Source organism: Leptosomus discolor, chromosome 13 (genome assembly GCF_034619465.1).
Source record: "Leptosomus discolor isolate bLepDis1 chromosome 13, bLepDis1.hap2, whole genome shotgun sequence".
In the NCBI taxonomy this organism is placed as follows: Eukaryota; Metazoa; Chordata; class Aves; order Leptosomiformes; family Leptosomidae; genus Leptosomus; species Leptosomus discolor.
The window spans coordinates 15,522,855-15,543,116 of NC_141403.1; the positions used below are offsets into that span (position 1 = coordinate 15,522,855).

Sequence of the window (20,262 nt, forward strand, 5' to 3'; positions counted from 1 at the left end):
GTTCACAGTGGGTTGGTCTCTCTCCAGGGGCCTCGGTGTGTTGCTGTTTTGGGGGACGGAGCAGCCCTGATAGGGGAGGCTGTGGAGGAGCATCTTGGGAGCAGCCTAGTCAAAGCAACCTGAGGAACAGCGTTAGAAGGTTTGGGACGCAGCAACCTTTAGTCTTGGCCTTTTTCCTGATGTCTGCCCTCCTCTAGTCCCCACAGGCCCCCCTTTTGCATACGGTGAGTAGAAGCTGTCGAAGGGCTGCCAGCCACTGTTGTGGCCCTCACGTGGTCAGAGGGTACAGCCAGGGCAGGTCTTGGGCCGTGCCGGCTGGCAGCAAGGGCTGCTCTCGCTGCCCTGCGCCGTAACCTCGCCGTACTGAGAACTGCCATGCAGGTCAGATGGGGAATTCTTCCAGTGTGTGGGAGCGGGGTTGTCTGGTTAAAACCGTACGCTTTGCAGCCTAATCCTTGGCAGACCTTCCTGCTCGCGTTGTCCAGGTGCTCAGCAACGCGACAAACTCCAGAGGAGACTCGGTACTGTTCCATTGCGTCCGCGTGGGTCAGCAGTGACGGTGCCCGCGCTGAGCCGGAGGCATGGAGCGCCCCAGGGGTCTGGCCCGACGGGCGTCGCTTTGGGTACCCGCATCAGGGACAGGACGGAGGAGCAGCCGGCGGCTTGGCCCGTGGCTGCGCAACCTGCACCTCAGCTCCCTGGGGCGGGGAGGACTGACAGCTGTTCTCTGGTTCGGAGTGCGGTGCCGCTGGCTTCTGCTGTCCGAGTGTGTTTTAACGAACACTGTAGAGAGCTTGTGCTGTGGCTGTAAGCCACACTTGGTCTGGATGGGGCATTTTTCCCTCTGCAGATGGATCACTACGAGTCAGAGGTGCATGCTGAAAAGTAAGACTGGACAGACCCAGCTTGGTCAAACCTTTTTGGCTGAGATTCAGGTGGACGCTTTAATTTTTTTTTGTTTTTTAATTGAAAGAGAATAGTCTTACATGGTCAGGTGTAAAATTCTTGGCATCAGTAGGTAGACTTTAAAAATCAGACTTTGCTCATTGATCCATCAGGGCACGGAGATAGAAGTGAATCCCCCACGTGGTACTGCTGCAATTGCTGAATGGAGGGGGAGGCTTCCTGCACAGGGCTCCTTTGTCATAAAGGCCGATGAATTTCGGGAACCCCTTACGGTTCCCTGTAGGACCATGTATACAACAGCGCTTTCAAAGCACCTCCCCACACTGGAGGGGAAAGAAACCTTTCAGAGTCGTGCCAGAACAGGCGCCTCCTGCTGCCATGATGGTGAGGCCGAGCCAGCGCTGGAAGCCGGGTGCAGGCGAGGCGGAGCCCAGGAACCCTGGTAGCCGGCTGGCGTCCTGCGAGGTGCTGGGCACTGGCTGGTGTTTTTAGACTTGTGAGCTGAGGGGAGTACTGCTCAGTCTTTGGTATTTTTGTTTTTTTAATAAAAAAAGACAACTGCTCTGTTCAATTGTTCAGAGAAGTATCAGCACTTCAGGCTGCTTGGGATGGAAGGTGGCTGCAGCCAGCGGCTCACCCTGCGGGTGCGGGATGGCAGTTAACGAGTGCAAAAGCTGTCAGGGCTCTGGTTCGGTGTGGGTCACCCGCTGCTGGCAAACCCCAGGTTTGTGTCCCGATTCACGTTGGCGTTGTCACCCCAGTGACTGGTTTATACGGTGCTTGGTCTCCTTTGGGTTTCTGCTCTGACAAAACCTGTTCCAGGCTTGTGTTGGAAAGGCCTAAAGACAGGGCAGGTCTGGAGTTGTCCCTGTCCCACCATCCCTGCCTCCTCTGAAGTAATGGCCTGTGGGGGAAACCCTGAGGTTTTCAAGAGGCAGAAGGAAGCAGCGGGGCTGCACCAGAGCACCCGAACGAACGGCGCAGGCCCCTCGGGCCTTCAGCACAGGTGAGGCAGCCTGGCGGTTGTCCGGAGGGGCTGCTGCTGCGCCCGGCGCAGACAAGCTGTACGTTGTTGGACAAAGTTGTCTTTTAAGTAAGTCAGTTTACAGGGGACTTGGATTTAGATGAGATGGCTATTCAACGTGTGGCAGGGGCCTGCTGCGCTGGCACGGTCAGCGCTGTGGGAGGTGATCGCCCGAGGGCCGCAGCTCACTGGTTTCACTGGGAGGCAGCTTGAAGTGACCTGCCCAGCCCACTCGCAGCGGTGCAGGGCAGTTACTGTCCACTTCATTTGAAACGAGCTTTGGCTTTTTGGGCTGATGACATGTCAATGGCCCCGTGCAGCCTTTGCAGTCGCTGCGGTGGCTTTTTCACCACCAGCGCTGCAGGTGCCGGGGTAATGCTCCTGCTTCTGGGATGGGGGCAGCTGGGCCCCTTCGTGGCGGCTGTGGGGGCAGGAGGAGCAGGGGCCTTGCCCGGGCCCCAAGCAGAGGCGAGGGGCTGCTCTTCCAAGGGGGTTTGAGCCACGGCTCGGGGGCTGTCGCTGCCCCGGGCCTTCCCAGGCTGTTTGGTGGGGCCAGCACCGCCCCACACCTACAATGTTACCTACAGGAGTTTTATCAGTAACTGTGGTCACCACTGCACGTGTCATTTGAAAGAATGTGGGAGACAATTTCAAGGCACCATCTTTCAGGGTGTTGAAGCTACATTTCTGGTTCGAGGTGCTACACGGCTGCAGGAGCAGCAACGCCACCTCCATTTCAGACCGCAGGGGTGAGGCTGCGGGAGGAAGAACGTTGTTCCTGTGTTGGAAGTAGCGATGTGAACAAACACACACGGTGATTGTTTTTACCTTCACAGCTGCAATCTCTAGTAGTAACAGAGGAGCAAAGTCTTAACATCTTTAACGTGATCAAATTAAACCCGATCTTCAGCCCCGTTACGGAAGCTGTCCCTGACTGTGTCCTCTTTCAGAGGAGAGCTACGCCAAAAGCCTGAATGCATTTGTCATCTAATTGTCTCAGCTACAGGCAGCCTCCCCAGAGGAGTAACTATCACTTACATTATGAAATAGATAAATTAGAAACTACTTTCAAATGGCTGTTGAATTTATTTGCTTGATAAATACAATCCTAACAAAATAAAAGTTAACCAATATTAAGAGATTTGTCTGAGGAACATTAGAAAAATCCATGACAATTCAATAGGAATTAGTGTGAATTAAAAAAAAAAAAAAAGTTTAAATATTGCCAGCAAATATAAAATGTATGTAACGAAGGCAAGGGAGAATGCTTTAGTTTACATTTGTCATCTGACCCCATTTTCTGTGTTTATAAACTTTTTTTTCCAAATTTTAAAAAAATACTATGCTGTTTTTCTATAACATATCAAAGCATCATTTGTACAAAATCAAACCATGGCCAATGATTCACAACAGTGCAATAGATAAAGAACAACCACAGCTGCCAGGTGCTGAAAATAAATACCCAGATTAAACCCACGATGGCCTGTCCGCCCTCTGTGGTGGCCGCTGCCTGTGCGTGACCGGAGGGATGAGCCTCAGGAGCGTGTCTGAACCAGTAACTGGCCCTTAACTGGCTGGAGGCTTTTGCTGGGGAGAGGCAGGAGAGCAGCCCAACCGAAAGCAAGCCCCGGGGGGGTCAGTGTTTTTTTTTTTAAACCACCCCAGGAAAGCGGCTGTTTCCAGCCCCAGGGAGAGCCCGAGTGACCGCCCGGCGTCCCTGCCGAGGAAAGGGGGTATTGCTTGGTCAGGCAGGTCCGGCTGAAGGGACAGCCCCGGTCCCCAGCGCTGCCCGAGGCCCCCCCCAGGGCCTGGGACCCTCCGCAGGATGAAGGGGGAGCCCCGGGCTGTACGGCAGCGGTGCGGGTGCGGCCTGTCTGGGCCAGGGACAGTGGTTTAAAATGAGCGAGTGGGTTTTACCTGCGTTGCTAAACGACATGAACAGCTCTCGATGGACACTTCCATCATACAGGGACATAAATAACATCTCTCAAGTTTTTACATTTATTCAGTACATCTCAGAACAAAAATGAAGCCTGAGGGCATGGTAGGTAAACGTTACCCCACAGCCTCCCACCTTTTCGGCCAACCCAGAATAAATTTAAAGCTCCCTTGTATATAATCTGCATCAGAAAGGTATCAAAGGCACAAGCAAGAAGTGACTGGGTTAATAAGCAGAAATAACAGTGAATGAGGATGAATAGATTCACAAGGCAAATAATTAGTAAGTGTGGGTGGGTTTTTGTTTATTTACTGAGAATGAGATCTTCCAATTCTGCTCCAATGAATTTAAAGAATGATTTTGGTTTAAAATAAACCTGTTACTGAATTATTTTAAATCACCTGAAGGAAACCAGTCTTGAAATCATCTGATACTAACTGGAAAACTCTTCTGGCCTCTCCAAACTCACCTGAGGCTGATGAGTAGAGGCCACAAGACAAAAGTCTCCAGGGCTTAAAAGAAAAGTTTCTTTACAGAATGTACACAGCCAGCAGTACTTTGTGCAGTTTGACTCAAATTACAGTAATTTGCACAGTTCAGTTGGTTTTATGCAGATCCAAGGAGCCGGATCAAATTGGAGTTTCTTTCCTGTCTTTACTTGGCGATGGCTTGACTTGCTGCTCCTTGCTTGCTTTTGGCTGCTCTTTGGCTGCTTTTGTCTCCAGGACACTGTCTCTTTGCTGCTGAGGAACGCCCCCGCGTTTCTCTGGCTCCTCTTCTTCCTGCACCTGCTGCTCCGATTTAGCTCGCTGCAGCAGCCGGAGCTGGACGCGCAGCTCGATGATGGCCTCGCGCTCCTCGTGAATCGCTTGGTTCAGGTGATTGTTCTTGATCTTTAAGGAAGGAAAACAAACGTCAGGGCTCCTTCTGACACAGACCTGCTGGAGCCAGGGGGGCGCTTAGCCCCGCACAGCGAAGTGTTGCTGTTAAGGCAGCGGCAACGGGGCCTTGCTCTGTTCTTGGGTCGCTAGTGCGTGCACGTGGGTTACGAGCCTTGGCAAAACAGATGCAAAGCTACCAGCCTGCACGTGTGCCAACACCTCTGCGCAGCTAACCCCGTACCCACTAAGGGGAAGAGTACCAGTTAATACCAAGACTCAGAGCTTACCTCCAGTTCCTCATTCTGCCTCTGCAAGTCTTCCAGGATGACCTGCAGTTCCTCCTCATCTTCGCTCTCACTTTCACTCTCAGAGGAATATTCCTCGGTTTCGCTTCGGCCGTGCTGCTGGCGACTGAAAGAGCAACGACAAACTTGGGTTTAAGCACTGCCTCGAGCCTGCCACAACTGTAGCAGCACCAAAGAGTTAACTTACATCCACTAGGTAACCTGCCACGGTTCTAAAAACAAATTGGAATCTCCTTTCAAAGCTTAATTTAATAAACCAGTGATTTCCTAGGGGGATTGCTTCAGTGCACAGTGTCTGGTTTCCTTTAGATCGTAACTCTGCTGTTAACACTAACAGAAAATACCCTGGAAGGTCCAAAGTTGCTGAGATTTCAATAAAAACAGGCAGCTTTCCAACGTGATGTTCACAGGGTGAGCTTTTAAGTGTAGTTTAGAGTACAATTTCAGCAGAGCATGCATGCACTTTGAATCAGTGTTGCCCTGGCGGGGGCTCTGGCATGAGCAGTCTCCCTTTTACCTCTGTATTTCAGCTATTTCTGCTCGAAGGCGATCTATTTCTTCCTTCTCTGAGGCAATCTGTCTCCGCAGAAACTGCTCCATGGCCAGCAGTTCTTCTTGTTCTGTTAAAATCTCATTCTCCTGCAACGATCAATTAGTTCACTTAAAGCCTTGACACTTTCTACAGAACATACGGTAAGGATGAGATGCTGCTGTTCTCTGAAAGTCTGTCAGTGGAAGCGGTTACCCTGCCTGCTCTGAACCTTCCCTCTGCAAGACCTCAAAGCAAAGGTCAGTTCAAAACCAACAACGTCTGTTCGGAGCCCTCCAGACGATCGCTGCACTGAATAGCTGTGCACCAAATTCTGCTGTGTCTGGCTGCCTATTTCCTTAAATCACAGGGGAAGGCTCTGGCTAACCAGTAGAAAAACTGAATTACAAAATAAGTCTTTGAAGATGAATATAAGGAGGAAAGCACAGTGGAGAGAAGATCAAAGCTCCTGAGGGAAGCAAAGGATGGCAAAAAAGCCAAAATCATTGCCTTATTTCCTTTGATCAGCAGGAAAGTAGTTACTGGTATTGAAAGTGGGTAGATTTAGAAGTGCTTTCTAAGTACAATAACAACAAGGGCTCCTCGCTGCTGTGGTGGTGGTTGTGGCGCAGCGTCTCCTTTCTGCTGTTAATGAGTCTGCTCAGCTTTGGGTTCCCTCCTGCAGCCCGCGTCCCCTCCCTACTTCACTTCCCCCTAAACAAAGCCTTGTATTTTCATGGAGAAGGAGACCCCTCTGGGCCTTCCACTTCCCACGGCCTTAGAAGGAACAAACGGGTGTTTAGTACTTCTGAAAGATGGGGAACAAGGAAACCCCAGCAACAGACAGGTGAGCGCCTGCCGTCTACCTGTGCCAGCAGAATGTTTATGACTTCTTCGTTCTCATTCATTTCTTCTTTGGAGACATCCTCCTTCGAGAGGCTAGCAATTTCTTGTGCAATCTTTGTTTCACACTCCTGCCACACAAAGAGAACTTTTAAAAGGACAGCTTCCCCCAGTCGCTCTATTTACCATAAAAAAGACTTTTATGAAGGTAGTATTTTCTAAATTTAGAATCTCATCTTGGTTGTCGGTTTCAGCAAGGTCTGTCCCTTCTCTGGGACATACGCCGGTTTAAAAAAAAAAATGCTTCTGAAATTTGTTAACCTTGAGTCTTCCAGTAACTGCTCCTGGCACTCCAGGGCACACCGTTTTAAGCATATAACGAGTACATGCTCTGCCAAACACTAAGTTTGGAGTTTTTGGTAACCAGCTGTGAAGGAGCGGGAAGATCTTGCTGTCCCTGAGGAGAGGCAGCTAACCAGATAATGCAATCGCTCCTCAGCCATGAGATGAAAAAAATCACCTGCAGTAAGTGACTGAAACATGGTTTGGTGTCTGACTGGGTGCCTCTGCACTGGCACCAGTCGGGGATCCACGATTTAGGTGTCTGGCCAATAAACAGAAAAGTCACCCACCTGTCTCTTCGCTTCTCTTAGTTTCCTCTTAAGAGCTGTTAAAATTCTTTGCACCTCCCAGAGTCTCTCTTCTTTGGATAAGTCTTTTATCCCTGCCTGCAAGTCTCTGTGTAAACAGTTCAGTAGGAACTCCTGGAAATATTGCCAAAGAAGTTAGTGTCCTCGGTATCTCCTAGAGCAGGGCAGACTGAAGACAGAATCTCTGTGGCTTTGGGGCAGCAGGCTGGGAGTTCTGCCTCACAGCCCGACATGGCAGCCGCCACCAGGCGTTAACAGCCATTCAGCACAGCGTCTAGGACCGGCCAAAGAGCCACGCTCTGACATGTTCTCCTATCCCTCCTCCCACGCACGATCAAAGCATCGAACTCCAGAGCAAAGCTCTCCACGGAAGACCCAGCTATCATCCTCCCAAGACAGTAACAACTTTCCACACATGAAATGGGCGAGAATATCGCCAATCTCTTACCAGTGGTCTCCACTGAGAGAACAACTGGGATAGAATCAGAGTATGTCACAAGCTTATGAGGATTTACTACTGGATGTGTAAAAGCCAGGGCAAAGACAGAGAGAAAAACACTGAAGTAATTGCCTACCTGTCGCCTGATTTCTTCTTTGATGCTTTCCTGTGTTTCTGGAAGTGCTGGCATTGTTGCCATATTTGACCAGCGAAGAGGTTTTGTCACCTGCTTCAGGGTCACATTCCCGAAGAACTCTTGAACATGTGTAAAAAACACATACAGGACACGGTTGCTGATCTGCAGAGAAAGGACAGATGCAATATCGGTTAGGACGACTCATTCACATCACCTTTATCTGTGAAGCACAGTATCTTTCTCCAGAAACAGAACAGCCTTTATTATGCCTTTCTGTGAGTTGCAGTGGTCTTAGTTTGTCCTAAGAGATTAAAGTCTGGCTTAAAACTGGTACTTTAAATGACCCGGTGCTGGCCTCAAGGAATCACTTCACTCTTACCTGAGTATCTGATGCATTTTCATGCTAAACTCAGGATTTTCACGCGTCTTAACCTACTACAATTATTTCCATCACTGGTAGATACAGAAATGTATTAAAACTTTCTTTTTACTCATGTAAAGGGAGATACTGACAGCAATAGGTAAGAGGGAACACCAACCAGACTGCGCCATGGCTGGCTGCTGGCTACCTTCTCTCTCCTCTCTCAGATGACTTAATAGAGTAAAAAAAAAGTAGTTTGAAAGGTGCTGCTACTGTAGTCCTCGTTTTAACATGAGACAGAAGCAAGCATTTATTTTGATACCATGTCTTCCATTAAAATTCAAAGATTTATCCTAAAAGACTGAGTTCTGTCACTACCTGCTAAAATCTACGTAACAACCAAACATGATTGGGCCTGCATTGTTTTACATTAATTGTTACTGCTTTTGCTAGCTGAAAGTGTCTGGCACAGCAAAACAGCCAAGAATAACACCCAGCCCTTTTGCTACTGGGCCTCCACCTAGACTCATAATTATAAAGCCAAGCTTTTCTCAAGTGTGGGGTTTCTTCTGGAAGACCCACACCCAGTAATGCCATGTTTCCATAATGCACAGGACTAATTCTGAGCTGTATTTAAATTAAATATTTCCGAGATGTTTACCAAGGAATTAATCAATCCAGAAACCACAAAATCTTACAGGAAAACTCAGTCAGTTGTTCTTCCCCAGCCATCTGACTGCAGACACCAAAGCCATTACTCCACCAGGAAGATCTATTTGCAGGACAGGGTTCATTGGCTTGATGTTAAAATTAAGCAACAACACAGTCTTCACTAAATTGTCACTGGATCAAAAGCGCACAGAAATTGTGTAGCTGCATGAATTACTGGATGAATTAAACATTAAATGACTTCTGTTCACAACAGAATTAAAAACCTGACAGCAGTCTTTGGGCTACACTCATAACAACCCAAGTATCAGACCCGTAGCATGCAAGCTCACATCCAGAAAGTCCTTTGTTCCCCCTTCCCAGCGTTTTAGGTTCCCAAGGTATAAAGAGAAGCTGTCATTTAGCTTAACTGCATCCGACACCTGCAAGAGAATTCCTACAAAGCAGCCTTTCTGGGGCTGCAGTTCTGCTCTAACACCTGTGGGGTGCACGTACCTGGACAGTAGGGCTGAGCACTATAGAAATATTCTGGATGTTCATTTTGGTTTCCAGTTCCTTTGCAATAACATGGTCCATATGCACAATCAGCCAAGAAATTAGGAGGTGGTTACACTCCGGCAACTCTTTCAGCAACCTCTGGCACTCCTGAACTTTCTCAGCTTCTGTGCTCTTCCCACAAGCATCTTCAAAGCGGGGCATTAGCTCTTTGGTAAGCAAATTTTCAGGCAGTTCTCGTAGGTACTGTTTCAGCAAGCTGGCTACTGTATTGGGCTCATATTCTTCCAGGTTGGGAGATTCTTCTCGATCATAGGCTGCTTTTAGCTCATCAACTTTTGATTTTATTCCTTAAAATATTTAGATCAAGAATTAAGAGAAATCTTCAACTGTAAATGTATAATAATTATATTTAAATGTCTCTTTTTGAGCTGCATTTACTTCAGCTCTCCTTACAATTTAAGCTCATTGAGGAATACCTTTTAAAAAGTTATTCACATCTAACAAAGTTAAGATCATGACTCAAAATTACGTGATCGCCGCTTCCAAAAGCCCTGACTGCTGCTGCGGAGCAAAACCACGGCAGTGCCGAAGCTCTGCATCAGAACTGGCGCCAGCATTCCTTTGCACCAGGGAACCGAAAATAGGGTGAGGAAGGGTTGGGGAACACAAGATAATTGTGCATTTGCATTCACCATCTTTCAGGCTGTTCCATTACACAGCCCTGAGCCAAGTAGCAAATCTGTTATCAACTCAAATATTGTGCAACAAGTTCTACCTCTAACAGCTTTCCTCTGTCAAAACAAACCCCACACTGCTTCGTTTGCAGCTCTCCAGCTGGCCCTCCTCAGGGGAGGCATCTTCTACAGGGCTCTCGATGGGAGGCACTACAGGAATGGCAGTGCACGCACACAATTACTCAACCCAGCCAAGATTTTTCTGTAACAAAGGTGTTTTTAGAGCTCAGTGACATCCCAATCAGGGAAATTTCATTCTTAAAGCTCAAACGTGCACTTGAGTCACACCGACTTCACGCGCTGCCGTGGCTGGGCTCATAGACAATAAGCAGAACTGGGTGCCCGCAGCCGGTGGTAAATGCCCAGTACAACACGCTCAGTGTCGTGTCCATCAGTCCGTCCTCACAATGGCTGGCAGGTTGTTAAGCCACTGCAGTCCTCTCTGAGCTCTCAACTGAAACAATCTCACACACACAAGAGGGTGCTATTGCACTGGAGAACACCTAGAAAGTACCATCATCAGAAACGATTTACGGAAACACACCTTCTTGTGTGAAAATTCCCAACACATCGTGTCTGGAACAGACACACAGCCAGAACGTTCCAATACACAAGACAAAGAAACTGCTTAAGCTGCTGCGCTGCTTACGCCTGCCTACCAATACCACGCAGATCGACAGCAGGAACACAACTCAGTGAAGCGTTTTAAATCATTTGATTACTGTTTTACGGTGCTAGGGAACTTGTTTCACACGCCTTTCCTCAAGTTCCTTTTCTCACTTGTTCTTGCTCCCTCAGCCATACCCACAGAAGTACTTACAACGAGTTACACTGCAGATGCAGTGCACAAGTAAAGGGACTGTTTGTTTAACGTGACTAAAAACGATGTCTCATTTATGTAAGCTGGTGTTACTCAACTACCGTGGTTAATTAGCCTGCTGTTGCTAAGCTTAAATAGTGAAACTTGGATTTTCTGCTTATGAGTGTACTTGCTCAAAGAAACAAGTGTATTTTTACTGCCATTACGCAGTACTACCATATTCGCAACTTCTCTGGTACTTCAGACCTACGGGCTTGCTTCCCTTTAGCTACCTGATTATCTTTTGGGTAACTAAAATTGATGCAGCTATAAACAGAGTCTCTACGTGTTGTAACTGGTAAAATGGTAAGAAAACTGCAAGTAAAGACCTTAGGAACCTGCACGTGAGCGTGTCCAGGGTACCTGAAACTCTGTAGATGCCTTCACACTTCATGCCATACTTCTCTACGTAATCTATACATTCACGGAAAACTGCTGGCAGGCGGATGCCGTCGTACATCATGGTCCTGTCTACCGCATCGGCCAACGGAATGCCAAACACGGGTCTGTGTCTTGGAACATCCACTTGAGGTATCTCTGTCTCCTGAATTGGCTTTTTCTTTTTTTTCTTCTCTTTCCACTGTTTTACAACATCTGCTGCAGTTAAGTCTTTTGACTTCTTCTCTTTATGTTTGTCTTCCTTATGTTTGTCTTCCTTGTGTTTTTCATCTTTGGGTTTCTCTTTTATTTTGAAATCCTTTTCCTTTTTTTTGGAAAAGCTGGGTTTCTTGAAGACATGTATTCCCTTGGACCGCTTCAGCTTTGAAGGGCTTTCAGCTTCATCACCGGAACTGTCCTCTTGAAATGCAGCATAACCTTCCGCTATTAGGCAAAGGAGGAGAAGGCAAGAGGACAGCTGTAAGTCTGTTTATTTTCTAGACAGCATATTATAACAGGGAGAGAACAAGAAGTAATACGTAAGGAGGAGAGAGAAGCAGCAACATGAATTAAAAAATAGCACCTGCCTGACTCTTCAGAAGGTTTTCTTTAGTTGTTGCACTGTTAAGTGGTCAGGGATTAAATCAAGGTTGCATAAACACATCGAGGATAAGCCACACAGCTCCTGAATGGTCTAAACAATCAATAATTTATATACTTACTCATAATGGCAATGTCCATCTTATGGGCTAGTTCCCATCTAATAGTCAAGCAAACGCAAAATAAAAACAACTGTCTGGCAACTTCTCTACGTTCCTGTAATCAACAGTATAAGAGTCGCTGTTAAGGATCATCTGCTACATACACAGAAGTCTAACAAACTTCTATTAAGAACAAATTAAACTTCAGCCACTTAACTCCCCCACCATCCCTTTCCAGAATATTATGAATCTTAAGTATGAAGTTAATAAAATTTCAGCCTCAAATAAAATACAGAAAAAAGCCCAAGCACACTTACTTTTCCCCTAGACTAATAAACCAATTCCAGCGACACTAGCACGCTACCTGTCAGCGAAGGTGCGTATTTGCCTTAAAAAGCGTACGCGAGAGCCTCAAACAAGTCCCTGGGTGAAGTACGGCAGCACAACACCAAGTGCTGTCTAAAACGTGCACCAGCGCTTTTCCCAACTACGCCTCTGCAGCTGGCCCTGCCTATCCTTCAGGCAAGAACAAGAAAATCTTTAAAGAGGGATTGCAAAAAAAACCCAAAAACAAAAACCCCAACAAAAAGACAGCCCACAACCAAACCCAACAACGTACGAACCAACACAACTTCCACGTCAACTAATGGTGATTTTCCATACGCAGTACCCCACGTAAGAGAAGTAAGCCTGAAACCCGGTCAGCAAAGCAGCCCTTTTACATGCCATCTGCACCAGCCAGGCCCCCCGAGGCAGCGAGCGCTTGCGTCAGCGTGAAGCCCCCATCATACAGGTCCTGTGAGGCTCCTCCTCTGCCTACAGGCAGCACCTCTGTCCGAGCGAGGAAGCACCGACAGCCAAATGCTCTTCCTGCGTGAATAGTTCTGGGTGGTGGAAAATCACCCCCTTAGATTATAAGAGGCAGCATCATGGACAAGATTATAGGCTGTAAATTTTACAGGTGGAAGATCTTGTGCAAAAGAGCCAGGGGCCATCCAGTCTTTTATCCTTCCAAATCTAAACTGTATTAAGCTGCAGAGTTTCTCAGCATTATTTCAGCACATGCAAGGGGTCTGTATTTTGCAGCCTCCTTGGCTGCTCCGTAGAAGGTAGCTTTTAATAGTCCAATAAATACAAGCATGGAACTGCCATAAAATAATTACAATTGTTTGAGCAGCTCACCCTTTCCCTCCTGGACTCTTCCTAGGACTACCAAACATGCCTAGAAGGCAGAGGAAGACCATAGCACTGTTCCTGTCCAAGTGAACTGAATATAAAAATGCAAATGTGAACTGGAGGACAACCAGCAACCAGGTCTCATCCTCCCAGTGTACTGACGATACCATCATTCACTCTCTATAAACTGAAACCAGCAGAGGTAAGGAAACCTCCCGAGCATCAACCCGGGGTTCCAATCTCACTCTGGTACAGAAAGAACCGCTGACGCACCCGCTACGGGACAAAGGAGGAGCACTCATCGCCACTGTGTTTTGTGAGAATGAGATGGGGCTGGCACGGAGTTTCAAGATGGGGTTCCAAGTGGAAAGGCAGACCTGCACCAGAGCCCAGCACAACCTGCCCTCAGCCCTTCCTGCTGGGCAGCCGTAGCAGCTCCCAGTCGAGCAGCGCCAGGTTCCCCCACACCAGGAACAGTGACAGCTCATCCTCTGGGGCCGCATGGGGGGCCCAAGCTCGTGGCTGCTTCACCACCAAGCACAGCACCTGCCTTGCACGTTTCAACACTCCGTGTTACAACACAAACCTTGCTGCTTTTCTGGATCTGTGGTAATGTAACACCAGCAATAGCACATTACTGAAACTAGTATTTCTGGACTTCATGAGAAGACATGAAGGAGCAAGTTAAATACAAAACCAGCCTATTTTAATTTGTCCCAGTAACATAAGTCAACAAAGTTTAGAAATATACTAATTACAGATTCACAGAGAATGTCCCACCCATACCAAGAGGGAGTGTGTATGTCTCTCAGGGTAGCCTGATTTTCTTTACCATGCTTCTGACAATAAAATTACTGTATTCCTTTCACCACTGATCCAATATATTGAAAAATAAACAACCTAATTTTATACAGAAGAAAAATTATTGAAAGTACTCGATAAATCAGGTAATTTTAAACGTGGAAAGAAGTATTACCTACTGTTAGTAAGGGTGACAACGCACTGGAACAGGCTGCCCAGAGAGGTTGTGGAGTCTCCTTCTCCGAAGACATTCAAAACCCGCCTGGACGTGTTCCTGTGTGACCTGCTCTGGGTGGTCCTGCTCTGGCAGGGGGGCTGGACTAGATGATCTTCCAAGGTCCCTTCCAACCCCCAACACTCTGATCTGTGGTATTTCTGTTCACTGTTTCATCAAGACTTCTAGTACTAATAGCCTGCGTTTTCCTCATCACACTAATGTATGCCAATGACATTTTCCTGCACCTAGAGGTGACCAGTGCTAATTTAATAAATACTCCAATTCTGCCAGCATAACAACCGCACTACCTGCCAGTTCCTTGCTCAGGCTTCATTAGACCTTCCACAAGCACACACTACTGAATGCCTTCACTGCGGTTATTTTAAACGTGATGTTGCAAATATAGTTCTTACCTTACTGAAAATTATGAAAACCCCTTTTAAAAATTAAAATAAAATTAAAATGCAGTGTTACTCTGGAAAGATCTAAGTTACAGGCTTAAAAGCTTTGTCTTCAGCAAAGCCCCTGTTTCTGTCAGTCTGCATACTTGGGACTACTTTGCATTTTCTGCACTCTGGCGATGAAGCTGTAAATTCATGCTATAGCATTTATTGTTAACACAAAGGGCTGCGTTAGGTAGAACTGCGACTTACCAAACCTACTGACCACAAGACACATTTTGTGCATCAGATCTCTGATGAGTTTTTAAGCCATTTATATCTCTACATTTGATTTTTGCTCCCTGGGAAAATCTGCATTCACCTGTAATTAATTCACTGAAAGGAAACATGGATCACTCACATACGGAAGAATTAGCAGGTCAAATACGACGCTACCGAGTGCTGTGCAATGCTAGCATTGGCGATCTACTTCCGATTTGTCGGATTTGCCATCGACGTGTATACCATTTCTAACTAAAAGGGTAAGAGACATGGATGCATAAAGAACTTGGGTAGATGGCTTCTAGTTCCTTTCCTCACCCACAAGACGTATTGTTATTATTAACAGAACTTCAAACTTACAGGCACCTCCAACACTTAACGACCCGACTTTCAGTTAGAACATACATTCCACCACTGATACAAGCACAGCACGCCCAAACAAATTCCGCGTTCAGATTACTGTGCAGCCCCGTACGAGGAGAACAAATGAAGCTGAAATATGAAATGTGTCTTACTTTATTTTGATTTAAAATAATTACTGGCGCTGAAAGGCAGACTTTTAAACTGTTTGCAAATAGTACTCTGCTAAACAAGCCCACAGCAGTACATAGATATACGTAGTAATTTGTCAGTAGAATAAGATGTAGCAACACAGAAAGATAAACCTTGATAGGAAGAACAACTAATGCTTATCGGGGGTAGAAAATTTCAGTAACCACTTCTTCTGTAGACCTGAAAACTATTCAGAGCTTCTCCCCAGAGCAGATCAGCAAAATAACATTTTGTTCGCAACAGCAGCTACTTGCTTATTTTGTAGGATGACGATGGCCTCCTTGCAGCTCCCAGCAGACCTCCCCCCACAGACATGTAGCATCCACCGCTACTGCAGAACCCACCTCCTTTAGCACTCTGCACAGAAATGAAGGGCTGTAAGCACACAGACAGCTGATCACGGCATTGCTCTACCTGGGAATACTGTTAGAGCTTTGCATGGTTGCCAAATGTCCAGAGTGATGACATTCCTGAGCAGAAATTATGTTGGAGAAAAACCTCTTAAGATGAGAGAACAGGCTGGTATCTTCCACCTGGTAGTACCTACCAGAAAGCTGCAGGTCACTAGAACCCCACACAAGGCAAGCAACTTGGGGGAAGAAGATAAAGGTTAACACCAACTGGGGACTGAAGATTGTTCAGAGCAGGTCCCCAGGTTAATAAAAGTAATATTCCAGCCCTCACCTACATCCCAAAAGAACATATGGGAACCATCCCCCCACCCAGCAAATTAGGGATTCAGTCTTCAAAAAGATTTCCTGAAAAGTTCAGAAGAGTTCATACCAACGATACTGCTGTCCCTTCACAAGACAGTTCAGTTCACCATTCAACCAATCCTCCATTTTCATAAAAATTATAGAAAGAAAATGGAAATTATTATAAACACAAAAATCCTAGCTACATACTGAACCCGTCCTGTCCAACTGTATCAATCTCAGAAGTAAAACGAATAAGCAGAGCGAGATCTACTACGTACAGACTCTCTCTAGCTACAGAAATTCTAATGGGTAGAAGAGCTTTTTCGTCATATTTCTTATAACCTTTTCCTTTTGCAAGGAACTGCATATTTTATGACTTTATCAACACGTGATTACTGACAGGTGGTTAAACATTCATTTTTAAAAATCAATTACACTGGTCACTCTCTCATATAAACCCATTACTGTTTCAAGAAAGATCTATTTTTGCTCTCCTGCTGCCACAGTACAAGTTCTTGCATGGACAAGGGATGTTTTGAGTCAGGGGACAGATCTGAGTCAAAACTATCCCAGTACAAAGAAAATTCATTTTAATCCCTAGTAAATCCCCTAATCTAACTCACTCTACAACTAACCACCACTCAAGTCTGTCATCGAGGAGCGGAGAACAGAAATTAGTGGCTGAAACGTTTTTCCAGCAGGTGACTTCCACATAAAAAAGAGGATTCCATTTAATTTTCTATCATCTCCAAAACATTTTTAGCACTTCTCCCCCAGGATAATTGCTGTGTATTATTAGGTTATTGCCATTAACATGAAAAATATCGAATCATTATAGTAACCACATAGGAAAAAACGATGCCTTGCTAGCATACAAAAATGCTTTTTTGATATAGGTAATAATACTGAAGCGAAGAGTACATTACTCCCACAAACAGGATTTACCTGAAAAACTAAAATGAGTAAGCTTGGAATATCTATCCTTCCCTCTCCACATACTCCCCCACTCTTCAAACATTTCTGAAGTTGCTATTTAGAGTAATATCAAAATACCCCAAAATCTTTGTAGGATTAAAGTCACATACAGCCTCAGGAGTTTGGATGATCTTGTCATCAATACACTAACATTGCAAGTTCAAAAAACATTCACTCTGTCATAATTTAACATCAACACTTGTCTTGTTCTCACTGAAATGTTCCAATTATATTTGTTTAAACCCCAAATTACATGACCATAGCAGGTTGTGTATTGTCCAAAATCAAAGCAGGTAGCCAGAAAAGTGAAAAGAAACAATCTCAACACATGTGACAATTTAAAAGGTGGAAGAAACTGGAGAAATAGAAGTATGGAAGGAATAACAAAAGGCAAAGCTGGAAGGGAACTCAAATTCAACCGTGTTGACCAACTCATTTACATAAGTAAAATGTCTGTTCAGGGTGTACTTATGATAACGACTACTTTTGGACTGTACGAGATGTACTGAAAGCTCTGTGTGTAACACATCTGACTGGCAGTTACAGGACATACTTCTACTAGGGCTAAGAAATGCTGAATGCTATTTACATTACAGCTGCAAGAGATAATTTGATTCTTCCTACGTTTTGCATTTGTGTGTTTTTGAGGATTTTTCATACATTTAAAGCTCTTGTAAGTAACAAAACCGGCTTTACATCAGCTATACAATGTGTGGTAGTCTCTGGCAGAAGAAAGCAGTTGCAGTGCTACTGTGCCCAGACCTGCGTGTCATTGCATTGCTGAAGAAGCATTTTTCCCCTTCAGCCCTCGGTTAGACGATCGCCATGAGACTTGCCGAATTACACCACAAAGAAACCCACAATATCTATAATGCTGACCTCCAGCAATTCCACATTTAGAGGTGTCTAATCTAGAGCCATAACAGAAAACAGACTTGCAAAGAGTAAAAAACCAACTACTAATAGCCTGAATTTAGACCTATCCAATCACCACTGAACTGTCATCACCAATCCAATATTCTGTATTAGGTTAATGTCATTTACACTAGAGAAAGTGTTAATGTCATTTACACTAAGGAATCCCTTTCCTTAAAACCTGCAGGAATTTAAACTGCTGGTTTGAACTTCAGGATAACGTATTTTTGAGTTACAGTATTCTTTAGGCACACAGTCGTTAGTTAAAATAAAAATAGTCCTAAACTGTGGTAGAAACAATTCCTGCATTCCAGGAAACTGGCTTGATTAAAAGCTGTGCAGTCGCAGCAAATTCTTAATGAGTAACTATTAAACTTGTGCATGCATATTACACATAGTCACCACATGAATTCACAGAACACTGCGTGGTGTCTCATTGGTTTTGATCTTCCAAATTTCACATGGAAGAAGTAGTAAGGTACACTGGCACCCAGAACTTCCAGGCATCAGAGGCATGGGCATTGTAGAACAACATTCTTTTGAAATTTTGCTAAAGCAAACATCAGTTAAAAAAGCACTTGCACTGTGATGTTTAAGTTTCAGAGACTTGGACAGTGAGCATCTTTCTGGTACTGAGAACGCTCACTATCAGCTTTGTATCTGCAAGTGCTTTGTTCTTTCAGAATATGTAGAAAATCTCTGTTGAATAAAAACTATTTCATGTTTCCAAAATTTTCTGCACGAATCTGAAGGTGGGATGAATCTGAAGGTGGGAAGTAAGATTCCTCTTCTGTTGTTTTGGAGGAGGGGTACGCTTTTTAAATGAAAACTTCCATTCTGGACTCTGACACACTGACAAAGAACAGATCCTATAGTCAAAGCTTTACTTCTAACCTTTACTCTGTCGGTTCTAGCATATTCAGATCTCGATAGTGGCTTGCACAGTTCTGAACTCTGCAATAATACTTTGGCACTGCTGGAGGAAACTGCATGATCAGACTAAACTGAGAAGCTACAGAAAAAGAGGACACAGATTTTATTACTCCTCAAAAAACGGTGCAGGGTGCCCATGACAACTTGAGATAGTACATGTCACTCTGAGTATGGGAGACATAAGGGAAAAGGGTTAAAGTTGTTGAAACTGCCTCTTCCAAATTGAAAAGTATAAAACTCAGGTCAAACTTACAGTTTTATTTTAGCTAGCACCTCAGCTACAATTTCAAAAAGCGTCTATTTGGAAACACACTTGGAAACCTCCACTTAGAATGCGAACAGATAATGAGATTGGAAGAACCCCAGACCAGGCAATTCCCAACTCATCATTAAAGGTTTTGGATAAACATGTTTATTGGTAATTCTGGGCACGTGCTTCGCACCTGTAGCCGCGCAACAAAAATACAAATATGTTTTTTGGTTAAGGTGTGGGGTTTTTTGGAAGAGAAACAGGTGTTGCACAAGGCCTGTTTGTGCAAGTTAACTTCCTGCACATCTAAACAAGCTTAAAAAAACCATTGGGAACACTAAGCAATTTTAAGAGAGAACAAGAGAAATTGTAAGCATGAAATAAGAGAAGGTGCCTACTCACTTCTTTTTTCTTTCTTCTTAAATTTTCCTTTCTTCTTCCCATGCTCCTTTTCATCATCAGACACTATATCTGGAGGCTCATGCAAGCTGTCATGAGGTGGTGAAGGCTCCCCGGTGCGGTACAATCCAGGGAATTTTGTAGGACTGATTTCTTCAGAGCTGGGAGTACGAGCAAGACCCCCACTGTGCTCTACCCGACGGTGTTCACTGGGGCTGCTGGTGGGAGGCAGGAAGCACTCGGTCATTCTGATTCCCTGATATCAAAGTGAAATCTTCTGCTACCTGTCCATCACACCTGCAGCAAGAGAAGACAAGAAACCCCACACCATGTTAAGCGACGGGTTTCAGAACACCTTGGTTAGAGCTCTATCCTGAAAACACAAACAGCAACACCTTCTACCACAGATGTTCCAACCGATGTCAAACACAGCAATACAACACCAGGTCCTAAGCTCAGTGTTTAATCTGTCCATTAACTCCTAAGCCATATTAACATAATGAGAGCTGCTATTTTAGCTGTTTCTAGTTTATCATATACAAAACATTATATGTTAAGTATCAGAATATTTTAACATTTGAAATAATTCTTACAAAATTCACAGGCAGCTTGCAAACTTATTGGTAACATTTACTATTAAATAGTTAGCTAACTTTACATTTTTGACATAACATAGATTTGTCTGGAAGCCCAGCGTGTTCGTGAGCACTGCACTTAAGGCAAAGATCATTTTCATCTTTCCCAAGCATATTTTATAGATGCAAATAAGAACTTGCCTAGCCTGTTGCAATGGGGGGGGTGGGGTGGGGGGTGTGTGTTAGTAAAAGCAAAT

At 45.1% G+C, this 20,262-nt stretch overlaps 1 protein-coding gene across 1 annotated transcript; it reads right to left on the bottom strand.

Annotated features, from left to right (window-relative positions):
• Window positions 1–4,369: 4,369 nt before the first annotated feature.
• RALBP1 (ralA binding protein 1) lies at window positions 4,370–19,715 on the bottom strand. Its single transcript, XM_009946827.2, has 9 exons — window positions 19,434–19,715; window positions 11,137–11,595; window positions 9,178–9,527; window positions 7,653–7,814; window positions 7,060–7,191; window positions 6,451–6,558; window positions 5,573–5,694; window positions 5,038–5,161; window positions 4,370–4,762 (listed from the first exon to the last, which is right to left on the bottom strand). The coding sequence occupies exons 1-9, from the start codon at window positions 19,675–19,677 to the stop codon at window positions 4,499–4,501; spliced, it is 1,965 nt and encodes a 654-aa protein (XP_009945129.1). The 5' UTR covers window positions 19,678–19,715; the 3' UTR covers window positions 4,370–4,498.
• Between the last annotated feature and the right edge of the window lie 547 nt (window positions 19,716–20,262).